At 47.4% G+C, this 13,074-nt stretch overlaps 1 protein-coding gene across 4 annotated transcripts in view; it reads right to left on the minus strand.

Moving 5' to 3' along the window:
• LOC143764173 (gastrokine-2-like) overlaps positions 1-13,074 on the minus strand; it is a 137,153-nt gene that overhangs the window by 31,614 nt on the left and 92,465 nt on the right. For 3 of the 4 annotated variants that reach the window (XM_077249477.1, XM_077249473.1, XM_077249476.1), the window contains 2 exons: positions 10,590-10,780; positions 4,143-4,280 (listed from right to left, as the gene is read on the minus strand). In XM_077249477.1, coding sequence (XP_077105592.1) covers positions 4,143-4,280; positions 10,590-10,595 — 144 coding nt within the window. In that variant the 5' untranslated portion in view covers positions 10,596-10,780. The remainder of the gene's footprint in view (positions 1-4,142; positions 4,281-10,589; positions 10,781-13,074) is intronic. The other variant, XM_077249474.1, reaches the window with a different exon arrangement.

Consider the following 13,074-nt stretch of genomic DNA (forward strand, 5'->3'; position numbering starts at 1 on the left):
AGATCTCCTGTGAATACTGGCACTTATGGTGATAGTATTGTGTTTTGTTTTGTTTTTTAATTACTGATCAGTGTTGTAGTATTCAGTCAGGGCCGGCTCCAGGTTTTTGAGGGCCCCGGGCGAAAGAGTCTCAGTGGGCCCCCCCCTTTAACACATACCCCGATTTATGATGCACAGATATGGCAGAGAAATGTATAGTACAATGCCAGATTTCACTTCTTACATGACTGACAGCTATTGTAAATTCTGCAGTGTATATATACAGGACAGGATGAGTGGTACTGTGCAGTGTATATATACAGGACAGGATGAGTGGTACTGTGCAGTGTATATATACAGGACAGGATGAGTGGTACTGTGCAGTGTATATATACAGGAGGAGTGGTACTGTACAGTGTATATACAGGACAGGATGAGTGGTACTGTGCAGTGTATATATACAGGACAGGATGAGTGGTACTGTGCAGTGTATATATACAGGAGGAGTGGTACTGTACAGTGTATATACAGTACTTCAGCATCTCAGCTGCAACCTGCAGCCGCCCAGCTCACCCAGAACCCCAGAATACAGGGATACCATTGCACTCAGAGTCACTCAGGCGCCGGTAGGAGCTCCTCCGGAATCTGCCTGATAAGTTCAGCACGCAGGAGCCACTTGCCGTGTGTACATGAATGTGTCTTATGTCTCATGGGGTTCAGTTATGTGCTACTCTATTATGGGGGTGCTACTCTTTTATGGGGGCACTGGGGTACACAGGACGGCTGCAGAGCAGGGCACACAGGCAGGGTGAGGGTACAGGACGGATGCAGAGCAAGGCACACAGGCAGAGTGGGGTACACAGGACGGCTGCAGAGCGGGGCACACAGGCAGGTTGGGGGTACACAGGACGGCTGCGGAGCGGGGCACACAGGCAGAGTGAGGTACACAGGACGGCTGCGGAGCCTGGCAGGCACACAGGCAGGGTGGGGGTACACAGGACGGCTGCAGAGCCTGGCAGGCACACAGGACGGCTGAGGAGCCTGGCAGGCACACAGGCAGGGTGGGGGCACACAGGACGGCTGCGGAGCCTGGCAGGCACACAGGCAGGGTGGGGGTACACAGGACGGCTGCGGAGCCTGGCAGGCACACAGGCAGGGTGGGGGTACACAGGATGGCTGCAGAGCCTGGCAGGCACACAGGACGGCTGAGGAGCCTGGCAGGCACACAGGCAGGGTGGGGGCACACAGGACGGCTGCGGAGCCTGGCAGGCACACAGGCAGGGTGGGGGTACACAGGATGGCTGCAGAGCCTGGCAGGCACACAGGCAGGGTGGGGGTACACAGGACGGCTGCGGAGGGCTGCGGAGCGGGGCCCACATGCACTCACTGTAGCCAGCCAGGGGCGGAGAGCAAGCTGCATGCACTCACTGTAGCCAGCCAGGGGCGGAGAGCTGAGCAGGAGAACGTGCTCTCTCCGCCCACAAACAGTCACGGCTGGCTACGTTCTCTTAGCCCCTATGTGCCTGCCTGCCTTCCTGGCTGAGTGACGAGTGAGAAGATGCTTGTGCCATGCATCTATGACAGCGTGAGTGGGCCCCCCTGTGTCACCAGGGCCCCGGCACTTGCCCGGGTGCGCCGGGTGCTGATGCCGGCCCTGTATTCAGTCACTATGTGGTGGTAATATGTGGTCTGGAAATGGTGTTGTGGTATTGCAGCGCCCCAGAGTCCTGGTCGTTGCAGTACTGTGGATCCGCCACTATGGGGAGCCATGGTGCGTTCGATGGCACTGAAGGAGTTCCTCTGAGCAGGTATCACAGACACCAATATGTTTCACAGCTGGGCCTCCGGGGGGAGCTAAGGGTTCTATTCATTAGGCCACTCCCCACCATAGTGGGTAAACTGGGGGTCAGGCAGGAAGTTAGAGGAGAAAGCTGACTGGATTGAACGAAGCAACACCTTGTGGCAGAGGGTGTTGTGGAGGAAGAGACAGTAGGGCCTCTGTCAGGGGTGGGATCCTGACAGAGGCTTGGCATTGGAAAGAACGTAACGGGACCGTGCCTGCTCAGCATAGCGGCGGTGCCCTAAGAAAGGACTAGAAGCGAGATAGATTGTGCTGAGTGAGAAACGAGATCAAGCGAAAGGAGAATACCAGTAGGGGTCATGCTGTAAGACCGGAGCAACATCCTACTGAGGCGCACTACCGGTGGCCGGAACGCCGAGGGAGTGGAATAGCATACAGCTTCAAGCCATACTCCAAACAGCGGCAGGGCAGTCAGTTTAAGGCGGGCTGTCTAACACATATCACCTATGAAGTCTTGGGGGGCAATTGCGGGAGAGGGGCGTCTCTAGGGTCCCGGAAGAACTCCAGGCCTACCTGACAAACGGGTGCCGTTCCAACCTGAATAACAGGGCGGGATGGAATACGAGAAGAACATCAAGTAATCGAGTTGTGAGGGAACTTAAGAAACAGACACAACCGTTGTGGGGTACTTTCCGTGAGCACAGCAGGGAAGGACTACAACACACAGCGCTAGAAGGAGGGCACTGATTTCCACCTGTGAGGAGAACTCTGGAGGTGCCATTGGACCGGTCGGACTTGCGCAGCCTGGTGAACCGTATTCTGGACTGAGGACTCAGAGATCTCCAGTAAAGAGGTAAAGAGACTGCAACCTGGTGTCCTCGTTATTTGCCGCGACCTGCACCGCTACACCACCATTAACCCCACTTATTGCATCGGACGTCCCCCACTGACAGACAGGGCCACGGACCGGGCCTAGCCACCGTGATAACCCCAGGACTGAGACTCAGAGGCCCGGCTCCGGGTACCCCTCGGCCCTGCGGCGGTGTGGGGGCGCTCCACAGTATTTGTCCCTTGAATGTGCTATTTGGTCACCAAGTGGTGGTAATATGTGGCCTTGACATGGTGCAGTGGTATTTGTTCCTTGTATGTGATCTTATTCGATCCCTGTGGTTGTACTTTGTGGTCTGGTCATGGCGCGGTGGTATTTGTTCCTTGTATGTGATATTATTGGTCAAAATATACCTAAATTGTATTGCAGATTTTAACAAATATTTAATACATTACAGTAGAGTAGGGCCCGGCCATTTTTCTGGAATAATCTGGTTCGGGTATCACATGACCCCCGTCACATGACCGGGGGGGCCCACAGTGTCTGAACAGCCCGGGGCCCTGGCTACCCTTAATCCACCCCTGCCTCTCTGAGTACAGATAATGTAGTAGCTATCACCTGCAGTCCTATGTAACACCACAGATAACACAGTGATAACTCTCTGAGTACAGATAATGTAGTAGCTGTCACCTGCAGTCCTATGCAACACCACAGATAACACAGTGATAACTCTCTGACTACAGATAATGTAGTAGATGTCACCCGCAGTCCTATGTAACACAGATAACAGTGATAACTCTCAGAGTACAGATAATGTAGTAGATGTCACCCGCAGTCCTATGTAACACCACAGATAACACAGTGATTACTCTCTGAGTACAGATAATGTGGTAGATGTCCCCTGCAGTCCTATGTAACACCAGATAACACAGTGATATGTCTCTGAGTACAGGTAATGTAGTAGATGTCACCTGCAGTCCTATGTAGCACCACAGATAACACAGTGATAACTCTCTGAGTACAGATAATGTAGTAGATGTCACCTGCAGTCCTATGTAACACCACAGATAACACAATGATAACTTTCTGAGTAAACATAATGTGGTGGATGTCACCTGCAGTCCTATGTAACACCACCGATAACACAATGATAACTCTCTGATTACAGATAATGTAGATGTCACCTGCAGTCCTATGTAACACCACAGATAACACAGTGATATCTCTCTGAGTACAGATAATGTGGTAGATGTCACCTGCAGTCCTATGTAACACCACAGAAAGTACAGTGATAACTCTCTGAGTACAGATAATGTAGTAGATGTCACCCGCAGTCCTATGTAACACCACAGATAACACAGTGATAACTCTCTGAGTACAGATAATGTAGTAGATGTCACCCGCAGTCCTATGTAACACCACAGATAACACAGTGCTCTCTGAGTACAGATAATGTAGTAGATGTCACCAGCAGTCCTATGTAACATGCTTTAATCTGTGTTGTAGACCCTGGATCCAGTCTCTTGCACTCACCTCCTCAATATGCTTCTGTGTCATGTAGACTCCAATCAGTGTCGCCCCCACTACAATTATTGCCAGTAAAATGAGGACTGCAATGGCCCAGGCCCAGGTCTTCTTTCCTTCCGTCATTTTGGGAACTAAGAATAAAGTCTGGAGAAATTTAATATAACAATTAATAATAATAATAATTATAATAATAATAACAATAATAATAATAATAATTATTATGTAAAATTTGCAACAATATAAGAAATAAAAGTAGCACTGAGGGTATAAACACAGGCTGTGATGTTTGGCCATGTGTCGGCCCACACAGGAGCGCACCATCATAAACAGTCATTAATCGGGTAATTAGTGACAGTGATGACGGGTTTCTGCAGGTGGGGTGTTATATGGTGCAGCACAGGGTACAGTTGTAATAACAGTAATTATCGCTGTGGTGTTTCATTTTGTAGATAATTATTTCTTACAAATGAGTTTTATATAAATATTAATTAGCGGAAACAGTGAAGAAAACTGACAGCTGATTGGTGGAAGTGTCAATGTGTCTCAGGACCCCGGGCTTCCAGGTCACGTGTCCAGGAGCCGCCGTCCACCATCATACCAGTGTACAGAGCATTAGTGCAGCCGGGGCCCGGGACGTCAGGGGCCACATGCACAGCAGCTCCTAGCACTGACACATAAAGGACTGCAGTATGAGGAGTGGTTGCACTGCAGGGGCCCCAGATACTGTTCCTGCACAGGGACCTCTTCTGCCCACAGGAGCCAGGTACGACCACAGACCCTATGGCTGCACCTCATCACTGTGTGAACAGTGGGGTTCGGACTTGTGAGGACATTGTGTCCTCACAAGTGACCCGTGACCTCTGTGTCTCCTAAAATCTGACATTTATGGACTGTGCACTTCTATGTATGGAAGGCTGCTAATAATAAATGACAGAAGGTTACATTGTGGCCCATAATAACCGCCTTGATCACCGCCGTCCTCGCCTTTATCCTGTGATTAACGGGAGATTATGCAGCTGGGGCCATTAGCGGATTATTCTGTGCAGATCGCTTCCTCCTGGATCGCTGCAGCCATTTACTGGGCCGGTCGTGTCTCACCTAAATAATTAGCTTCATCATCGTGTCATGGAAAGTTCTGCTCCTTCCTTATCTGTGCTGTGCTGCCGCCTCACCTACCGCCAGAGCTGCCACCTCACCAACCGCCAGAGCTGCCGCCTCACCTACCGCCAAAGCTGCCGCCTCACCTACCGCCAGAGCTGCCTCCTCACCAACCGCAAGAGTTGCCTCCTCACCAACCGCCAGAGCTGCCACCTCACCTATTGCCAGAGCTGCCGCCTCACCTACCGCCAGAGCTGCCACCTCACCATCCGCCAGAGCTGCCGCCTTACAAACCGCCAGAGCTGCCGCCTCACCTACCGCCAAAGCTGCCGCCTCGCCTACCGCCAGAGCTGCCTCCTCACCAACCGCCAGAGCTGCCTCCTCACCTACCGCCAGAGCTGCCGCATCACTTACCACCAGAGCTGCCTCCTCACCAACCGCCAGAGTTGCTCCCTCACCTACCGCCAGAGCTGCCGCATCACCTACCACCAGAGCTGCCGCCTCACCACCGCCTGAGCTGCCGCTCCCCCGACCTTCTGTCTCCTCCCCATTATCCCATAGAATGTAAGTCCGCAAGGACAGGTTCCTCTCCCCTCTGCACCAGTCTGTGATTGTAAACTTGAACTGTAAACGTTATCTATAACCCTGTACGTAACCCCTTTTCTCATGTACAGCACCATGGAACTAATGGTGCTATATAAATAAATAATAATAATCCCTCCAAACAGCGTGTGGCTGTCAGTGCCTGATGGGAGTTCTAGGCTGCGGCTACATGGCGGCTTTGGCTGCAAAAAGTAGATAAGAAATTCCCGGCACCGCACGGGGTCAATTTTACAAATCCTTTATATCAAAAATTAGATTTATCCATCTTACATTGTTTGCAGTTAAACTTCCCCCACTTTCACCTTAGTGCAGAGAATCCAGAAACCATCCAGTTTGGGCGAGGTGGATACACCTTCAATCACGCATAGACACAGCAGAAGAGACAGAGAACCCGCACCTGGGACTGCGACACAAACCAATTGGCCACGGATCTCTGCGCCATTGCTTCATCTCAGCAGGTGAATGGGGTAATACAGGGATCTGCATGGCGCCACAACCACTACGACACAAGCCACTAAAAGTTATACCTGTTGGAGTTTTGGAGACTTCTCTTGGTGATGGTACCTGGTTGACCTATGTGACTACATTCACCTTCACTGTATTGCTCTGTAACATAAAGTTCTATGGCCACACAACCTGCAAATCGGCCAAAGCCACCATGTAGACCATGTATTGTAGACCATGTATTGTAGATAGTGATGAGCAAATATGATCATTACTCGGGTTTTCCCGAGCATGCTCGGGTGATCTCCGAGTATTTGGATGTGCTGGGAGATTTCGTTTTCGTTGCCGCAGCTTCATGATTTGCGACTGCTAGACAGGCTGAATACATGTGGGGGTTGCCTGTTTGTTAGGAAATACCCACATGTATTCAGCCTGTCTAGCCGTGACAAATCATGCAACTGAGGCGACGAAAACTAAATCTCCGAGCACTCACAAATACTTGGAGATCACCCGAGCATGCTCGGGAAATCTTGAGTAACGAGCGTACTAGCTCATCACTAATTGTAGACCATGTATTGTAGACCATGTAAACCATGTATTCTAGACCATGTATTGTAGACCATGTAAACCATGTACTGTAGGCCATGTATTGTAGACCATGTATTGTAGACCATGTATTGTGGACCATGTAAACCATGTACTGTAGGCCATGTATTGTAGACCATGTATTGTCGATCTTGTAGACCAGTGTTCCCCAACTCCAGTCCTCAAGGCCCACCAACAGATCATGTTTGTATTGTACATGGGAGGCAATCCTAAGGAAATCCTGAAAACACGACCTATTGGTGGGCCTTGAGGACTGCAGTTGGGGAACACTGTTGTAGACCATACATTGTAGACCATGTATTGTAGCCCATGTATTGTAGCCCATGTAGTCCATGTATTATAGACCATGTATTCTAGACTATGTATTCTACACCATGTATTCTAGACCATGTATTGTACTGTAGACCATGTATTATAGACCATGTATTGTAGACCAAGTATTGTGGACCATGTATTGTAGACCATGTATTGTGGACCATGTAGACCATGTGTTGTAGACCATGTATTGTGGACCATGTATTGTAGACCATGTATTATTGCCTATGTATTCTAGACCATGTATTGTGGACAATGTATTGTAGACCATGCATTGTAGACCATGTATTGTAGACCATGTATTGTAGACCATGTATTGTAGACCATGTGTTGTAGACCATATATTGTAGACCATGTATTGTGGACCATGTATTGTAGACCATGTATTATTGACTATATATTGTAGACCATGTATTGTGGACCATGTAGACCATGTGTTGTAGACCATGTATTGTAGACCATGTTTTGTGGACCATGTAGACCATGTGTTGTAGACCATGTGTTGTAGACCATGTGTTGTAGACCATGTATTGTAGACCATGTATTCTTGGCTATGTATTCTAGACTATGTATTGTGGACAATATAGACTATGTGTTGTAGAACATGTGTTGTAGACCATGTATTCTAGACTATGTATTCTTGACCATGTATTGTGGACGATGTATTCTAGACCATGTATTTTGGACCATGTATTCTAGACCATGTATTGTGGACCGTGTATTGTGGATCATGTATCGTGGACTATGTAGACCATCTGTTGTAGACCATGTAGACCATGCATTGTGGACCATGTATTCTAGACCATGTATTGTGGACCATGTATTGTAGACCATGTATTTTGGACCATGTAGACCATGTATTGTAGACCATGTGTTGTAGACCATGTAGACCATGTGTTGTAAACCATGTATTGTAGACCATGTATTTTGGACCATGTAGACCACGTATTGTAGACCATGTGTTGTACACCATGTGTTGTACACCATGTATTGTAGACTATGTATTGGAGACCATGCATTCTAGACCATGAAAACCAAGGGTGGGGAATCTTTTTTTCTGCCAAGGGCCATTTGGATATTTCTACCGTCCTTCGGGGGCCGTACAAACTCCGCCCACAAAGTCCATCATGACCCTGGCACTGGTTTCAGGACGTAATCTTTCATTGAATGCCCTTCAGTGCTCAGTAGTGAATACTGCGTGTGTGTGCTAACAGAGCAAGAAGAAATTAATGAGCTTGTTGCGATCAAAATACAAGAATGCGGTGCCTGAGAATCTGCCCGGGGGCCTGATAAAAGGTAATCAAGGGCCATAAATAGCCCTGGGGCCTGAGGTTCCTCACCCCTGATGTAAACCATATAGACTTTGCTACAGCTTGACTGAACCAGAGATCCACAGGTGGAAGATGTCAGCACCAGGCAGATACTGTAACCAGCTGCTCTGCTCATACAGAGGATCGTGAACTGATACATTGTAACAAGCTCATCCTCTGTGTCAGCATCACATGTCCAGGGCAGATATTCAGCCATTGATGTAAAAAAAAAACACTCAAAAAAACACTAAACGTCAGCAAGTTGGGCTCTTTATACAGCTGCTGTTTATGGAGTCTGTATTCTCCCTGGAAGAAGGTACAGCTACAGCTCCTCTCCTCACAGCACAGTGATAGGATGCTGCAGCTCCTCTCCTCACAGCACAGTGATATGATGTTGCAGCTCCTCTCCTCACAGCACAGTGATAGGATGCTGCAGCTCCTCTCCTCACAGCACAATGGTAAGATGCTGCAGCTCCTCACAGCACAGTGGTAAGATGCTGCAGCTCCTCTCCTCACAGCACAGTGATACCATGCTGCAGCTCCTCTCCTCACAGCACAGTGGTGGGATGCTACAGCTCCTCTCCTCACAGCACAGTGGTAAGATGCTACAGCTCCTCTCCTAACAGCACAGTGATAGGATGCTACAGCTCCTCTCCTCCCAGCACAGTGGTAAGATGCTGCAGCTCCTCTCCTCACAGCACAGTGATAGGATGCTACAGCTACTCTCCTCACAACACAGTGGTAAGATGCTGCAGCGCCTCTCCTCACAGCACAGTGATAGGATGCTACAGCTCCTCTCCTCACAGCACAGTGGAAGATGCTGCAGCTCCTCTCCTCACAGCACAATGGGTAGGATGCTACAGCTCCTCTCCTCACAGCACAGTGATAGGATGCTGCAGCTCCTTTCCTCACAGCACATTGATAGGATGCTACAGCTCCTCTTCTCACAGCACAGTGGTAGGATGCTGCAGATCCTCTCCTCACAGCACACTGGTAAGATGCTACAGCTCCTCTCCTCACAGCACAATGGGTAGGATGCTACAGCTCCTCTCCTCACAGCACAATGGTAAGATGCTGCAGTTCCTTGCCTCACTGGACAATGGTAGGATGCTGCAGCTCCTCTCCTCACAGCACAGTGGTAAGATGCTACAGCTCCTCTCCTCACAGCACAATGGTAAGATGCTGCAGCTCCTCTCCTCACAGCACAATGGTAAGATGCTGCAGCTCCTCTCCTCACAGCACAATGGTAAGATGCTGCAGCTCCTCTCCTCACAGCACAGTGGTAAGATGCTGCAGCTCCTCTCCTCACAGCACAGTGGTAAGATGCTGCAGCTCTTCTCCTCACAGCACAGTGATAGGATGCTACAGCTCCTCTCCTCACAGCACGATGGTAAGATGCTGCAGCTTGTCTCCTCACAGCACAGTGGTAAGATGCTGCAGCTCCTCTCCTCACAGCACAGTGCACAGCTCCTTTATCCTTGTGTGGGCACCTGGTTCTGGATCACCCTCCAGTATGTATGGTGAGAACATGCAGAGAACAGGCGGCTACACTGTAACAGGTCAGAGGTGTCATTAATAAGGTGGAATAATTCTGCCAGACATCATCTCTGCTCCAAGGATTCCTGGTGATGTTATAAAGACTCAGCACATCGTCCCATTTAGAAGATGTCCATCCACCTTATATACACAGAGAGGAAGGAAGGAAATGACGAAGGAAAGAAGGAAGGAAGAAAGGAAGGAAATGAGGTAGGAAGGAAGGAAGAGAAAGGACAGAAGGAAAGGAGGAAGGAAAAAAGGGAGGAAGGAAGGGAGGAAAGAAGGGAGGAAAGGAAAAGAAAAGTAAGCAAGAAGGAAAATGAAAGAGAAGGAAAACGAGGTGGATAGAAAAAGCAATACATTTTTTATAGATGGATAAATAAGAAATAGTACATTAACAGAATATAAATTATATGGTTTAATGGGGAACAAAATCTGCAAGTGTAAATACCTAACCTTATCCAATAAAGCCAAGAAGTAAAATCCCAACTGCCTAATTCTTTTGGATTAACATAGATAATAGACAGACCTTAGATATTACCTTCATGTGATGCTCCTCTGTGGTAACTGCCCACTCAGCAGTGTCCTCCTCCTTATATATGGCGTGCTGTGCGCCTCTCTTTCCGGAGAATGACACATTTAGGGTGGAGGTACGGAACACCCTAATGAATGCACTAGTAAAAATATCCCAGGTGACAATATCTCTCTGACCTTGGAGCAGCCCCAGACCTGCTGAGAAGGTGACAAAGTGGAGAACGGCAGGCGGAGGGTTAAATGGGGTTTAAGCATTGCATACTTTTATCAACCATGTAAAGAAGACACTTCCCAGAATGCAAATCACTAGAGCAAGATCTGTGTACACACTGAACAAGAAGGGAAACCTTGTAATTTTACGCCTGAAGCCTGCAGAATAGTAAGTGCAGCTCTGGAGAATAATACAGGATGTAACTCAGGATCAGTAATGTAATGTATGTACACAGTGACCGCACCAGCAGAATAGTGAGTGCAGCTCTGGAGTATAATACAGGCTGTAACTCAGGATCAGTAATGTAATGTATGCACACAGTGACTGCACCAGCATAATAGTGAGTGCAGCTCTGGGGTATAATACAGGATGTAACTCAGGATTAGTAATGTAATGTATGCACACAGTGACTGCACCAGCAGAATAGTGAGTGCAGCTCTGGGGTATAATACAGGATGTAACTCAGGATCAGTAATGTAATGTATGTACACAGTGACCGCACCAGCAGAATAGTGAGTGCAGCTCTGGGGTATAATACAGGATGTAACTCAGGATCAGTAATGTAATGTATGCACACAGTGACTGCACCAGCATAATAGTGAGTGCAGCTCTGGGGTATAATACAGGATGTAACTCAGGATTAGTAATGTAATGTATGCACACAGTGACTGCACCAGCAGAATAGTGAGTGCAGCTCTGAGGTATAATACAGGATGTAACTCAGGATCAGTAATGTAATGTATGTACACAGTGACCGCACCAGAAGAATAGTGAGTGCAGCTCTGGAGTATAATACAGGATGTAACTCAGGATCAGTAATGTAATGTATGTACACAGTGACCGCACCAGCAGAATAGTGAGTGCAGCTCTGGAGTATAATACAGGAGGTAACTCAGGATCAGTAATGTAATGTATGTACACAGTGACCGCACCAGCAGAATAGTGAGTGTAGCTCTGGGGTATAATACAGGATGTAACTCAGGATCAGTAATGTAATGTATGTACACAGTGACCGCACCAGCAGAATAGTGAGTGCAGCTCTGGAGTATAATACAGGATGTAACTCAGGATCAGTAATGTAATGTATGTACACAGTGACTTCACCAGCAGAATAGTGAGTGCAGCCCTGGGGTATAATACAGGATGTAACTCAGGATCAGTAATGTAATGTATGTACACAGTGACTGCACCAGCAGAACAGTGAGTGCAGCTCTGGGGTATAATACAGGAGGTAACTCGGGATCATTAATGTAATGTATGTACACAGTGACTGCACCAGCAGAACAGTGAGTGCAGCTCTGGGGTATAATACAGGAGGTAACTCAGGATCAATAATGTATGTGCACAGTGACTGCACCAGCAGAATAGTGAGTGCAGCTCTACTGTAGAGTATTAGGCTATGTGCGCACATTGAGTATTTGCTTGCAGAAATTTCTGCAAGGTTTTTGCATCTCTTGGCAGGAAAAACGCTGGGGAAAAACGTGCATTTTTTACACTTTTTTTTATATGTTTTTGTACAGCAATAAATGCTTTTTTGAGCTAAATACTGTAAAGTTATTTAAAAAAAAAGTTTTGTGATGTAACTTCTTGGTTCAACGCCACTTTTTTCATGATGATGCAGTGTGGCATCAGATAATGGGATTAGGGCTTGGTGTCAGCAGCTGTAATTGACACCTGGCTCTAGGTTTAGTAATGGTGTCAGCCTGACACCCTCATCACTGAGTTGATAAGTAAACACAAACACACACATTGTCACCAGCCTATGTAGGAGCATTTAACAGAACGAACTTACATAGGCTGTAACCAGACAGGAACTGTTCATTTTAAAGGAAAAAAAAATAAATTATGTGGAGTGGGTGTGGCTTGATACATACATACACTCAGCTTTATATATATATATATATATATATATATATATATATATATATATATATATATAGATAGATAGTCTATCTCTCAATGTTAAAATTAACCTACCCTCAAGATTATAGACTGTTCATGTCTTTGTCAGTGGGCAAACTTACAAAATTAGCAAGGGATCAAATACTTATTTCCCCCACTGTATATTCTTGTCATGCTGCCTATTAATGTAATATCATTAGCAAGCACATTAAATTGGTAAATTTAGCAGTTTCCACATTGGCCACTAGATGTCAGCATCACAAATTACAGCCCAGCATTTCATTTTATCACCTGCTGTGAAGTAAACCACATTATTATTATTACTATGCATTGCTATATTTTCCCACAGCGCTTTGCAGACATTATCATCACTGCCCCC

This window comes from Ranitomeya variabilis, chromosome 4 (assembly GCF_051348905.1).
Source record: "Ranitomeya variabilis isolate aRanVar5 chromosome 4, aRanVar5.hap1, whole genome shotgun sequence".
Classification (NCBI taxonomy): domain Eukaryota; kingdom Metazoa; phylum Chordata; class Amphibia; order Anura; family Dendrobatidae; genus Ranitomeya; species Ranitomeya variabilis.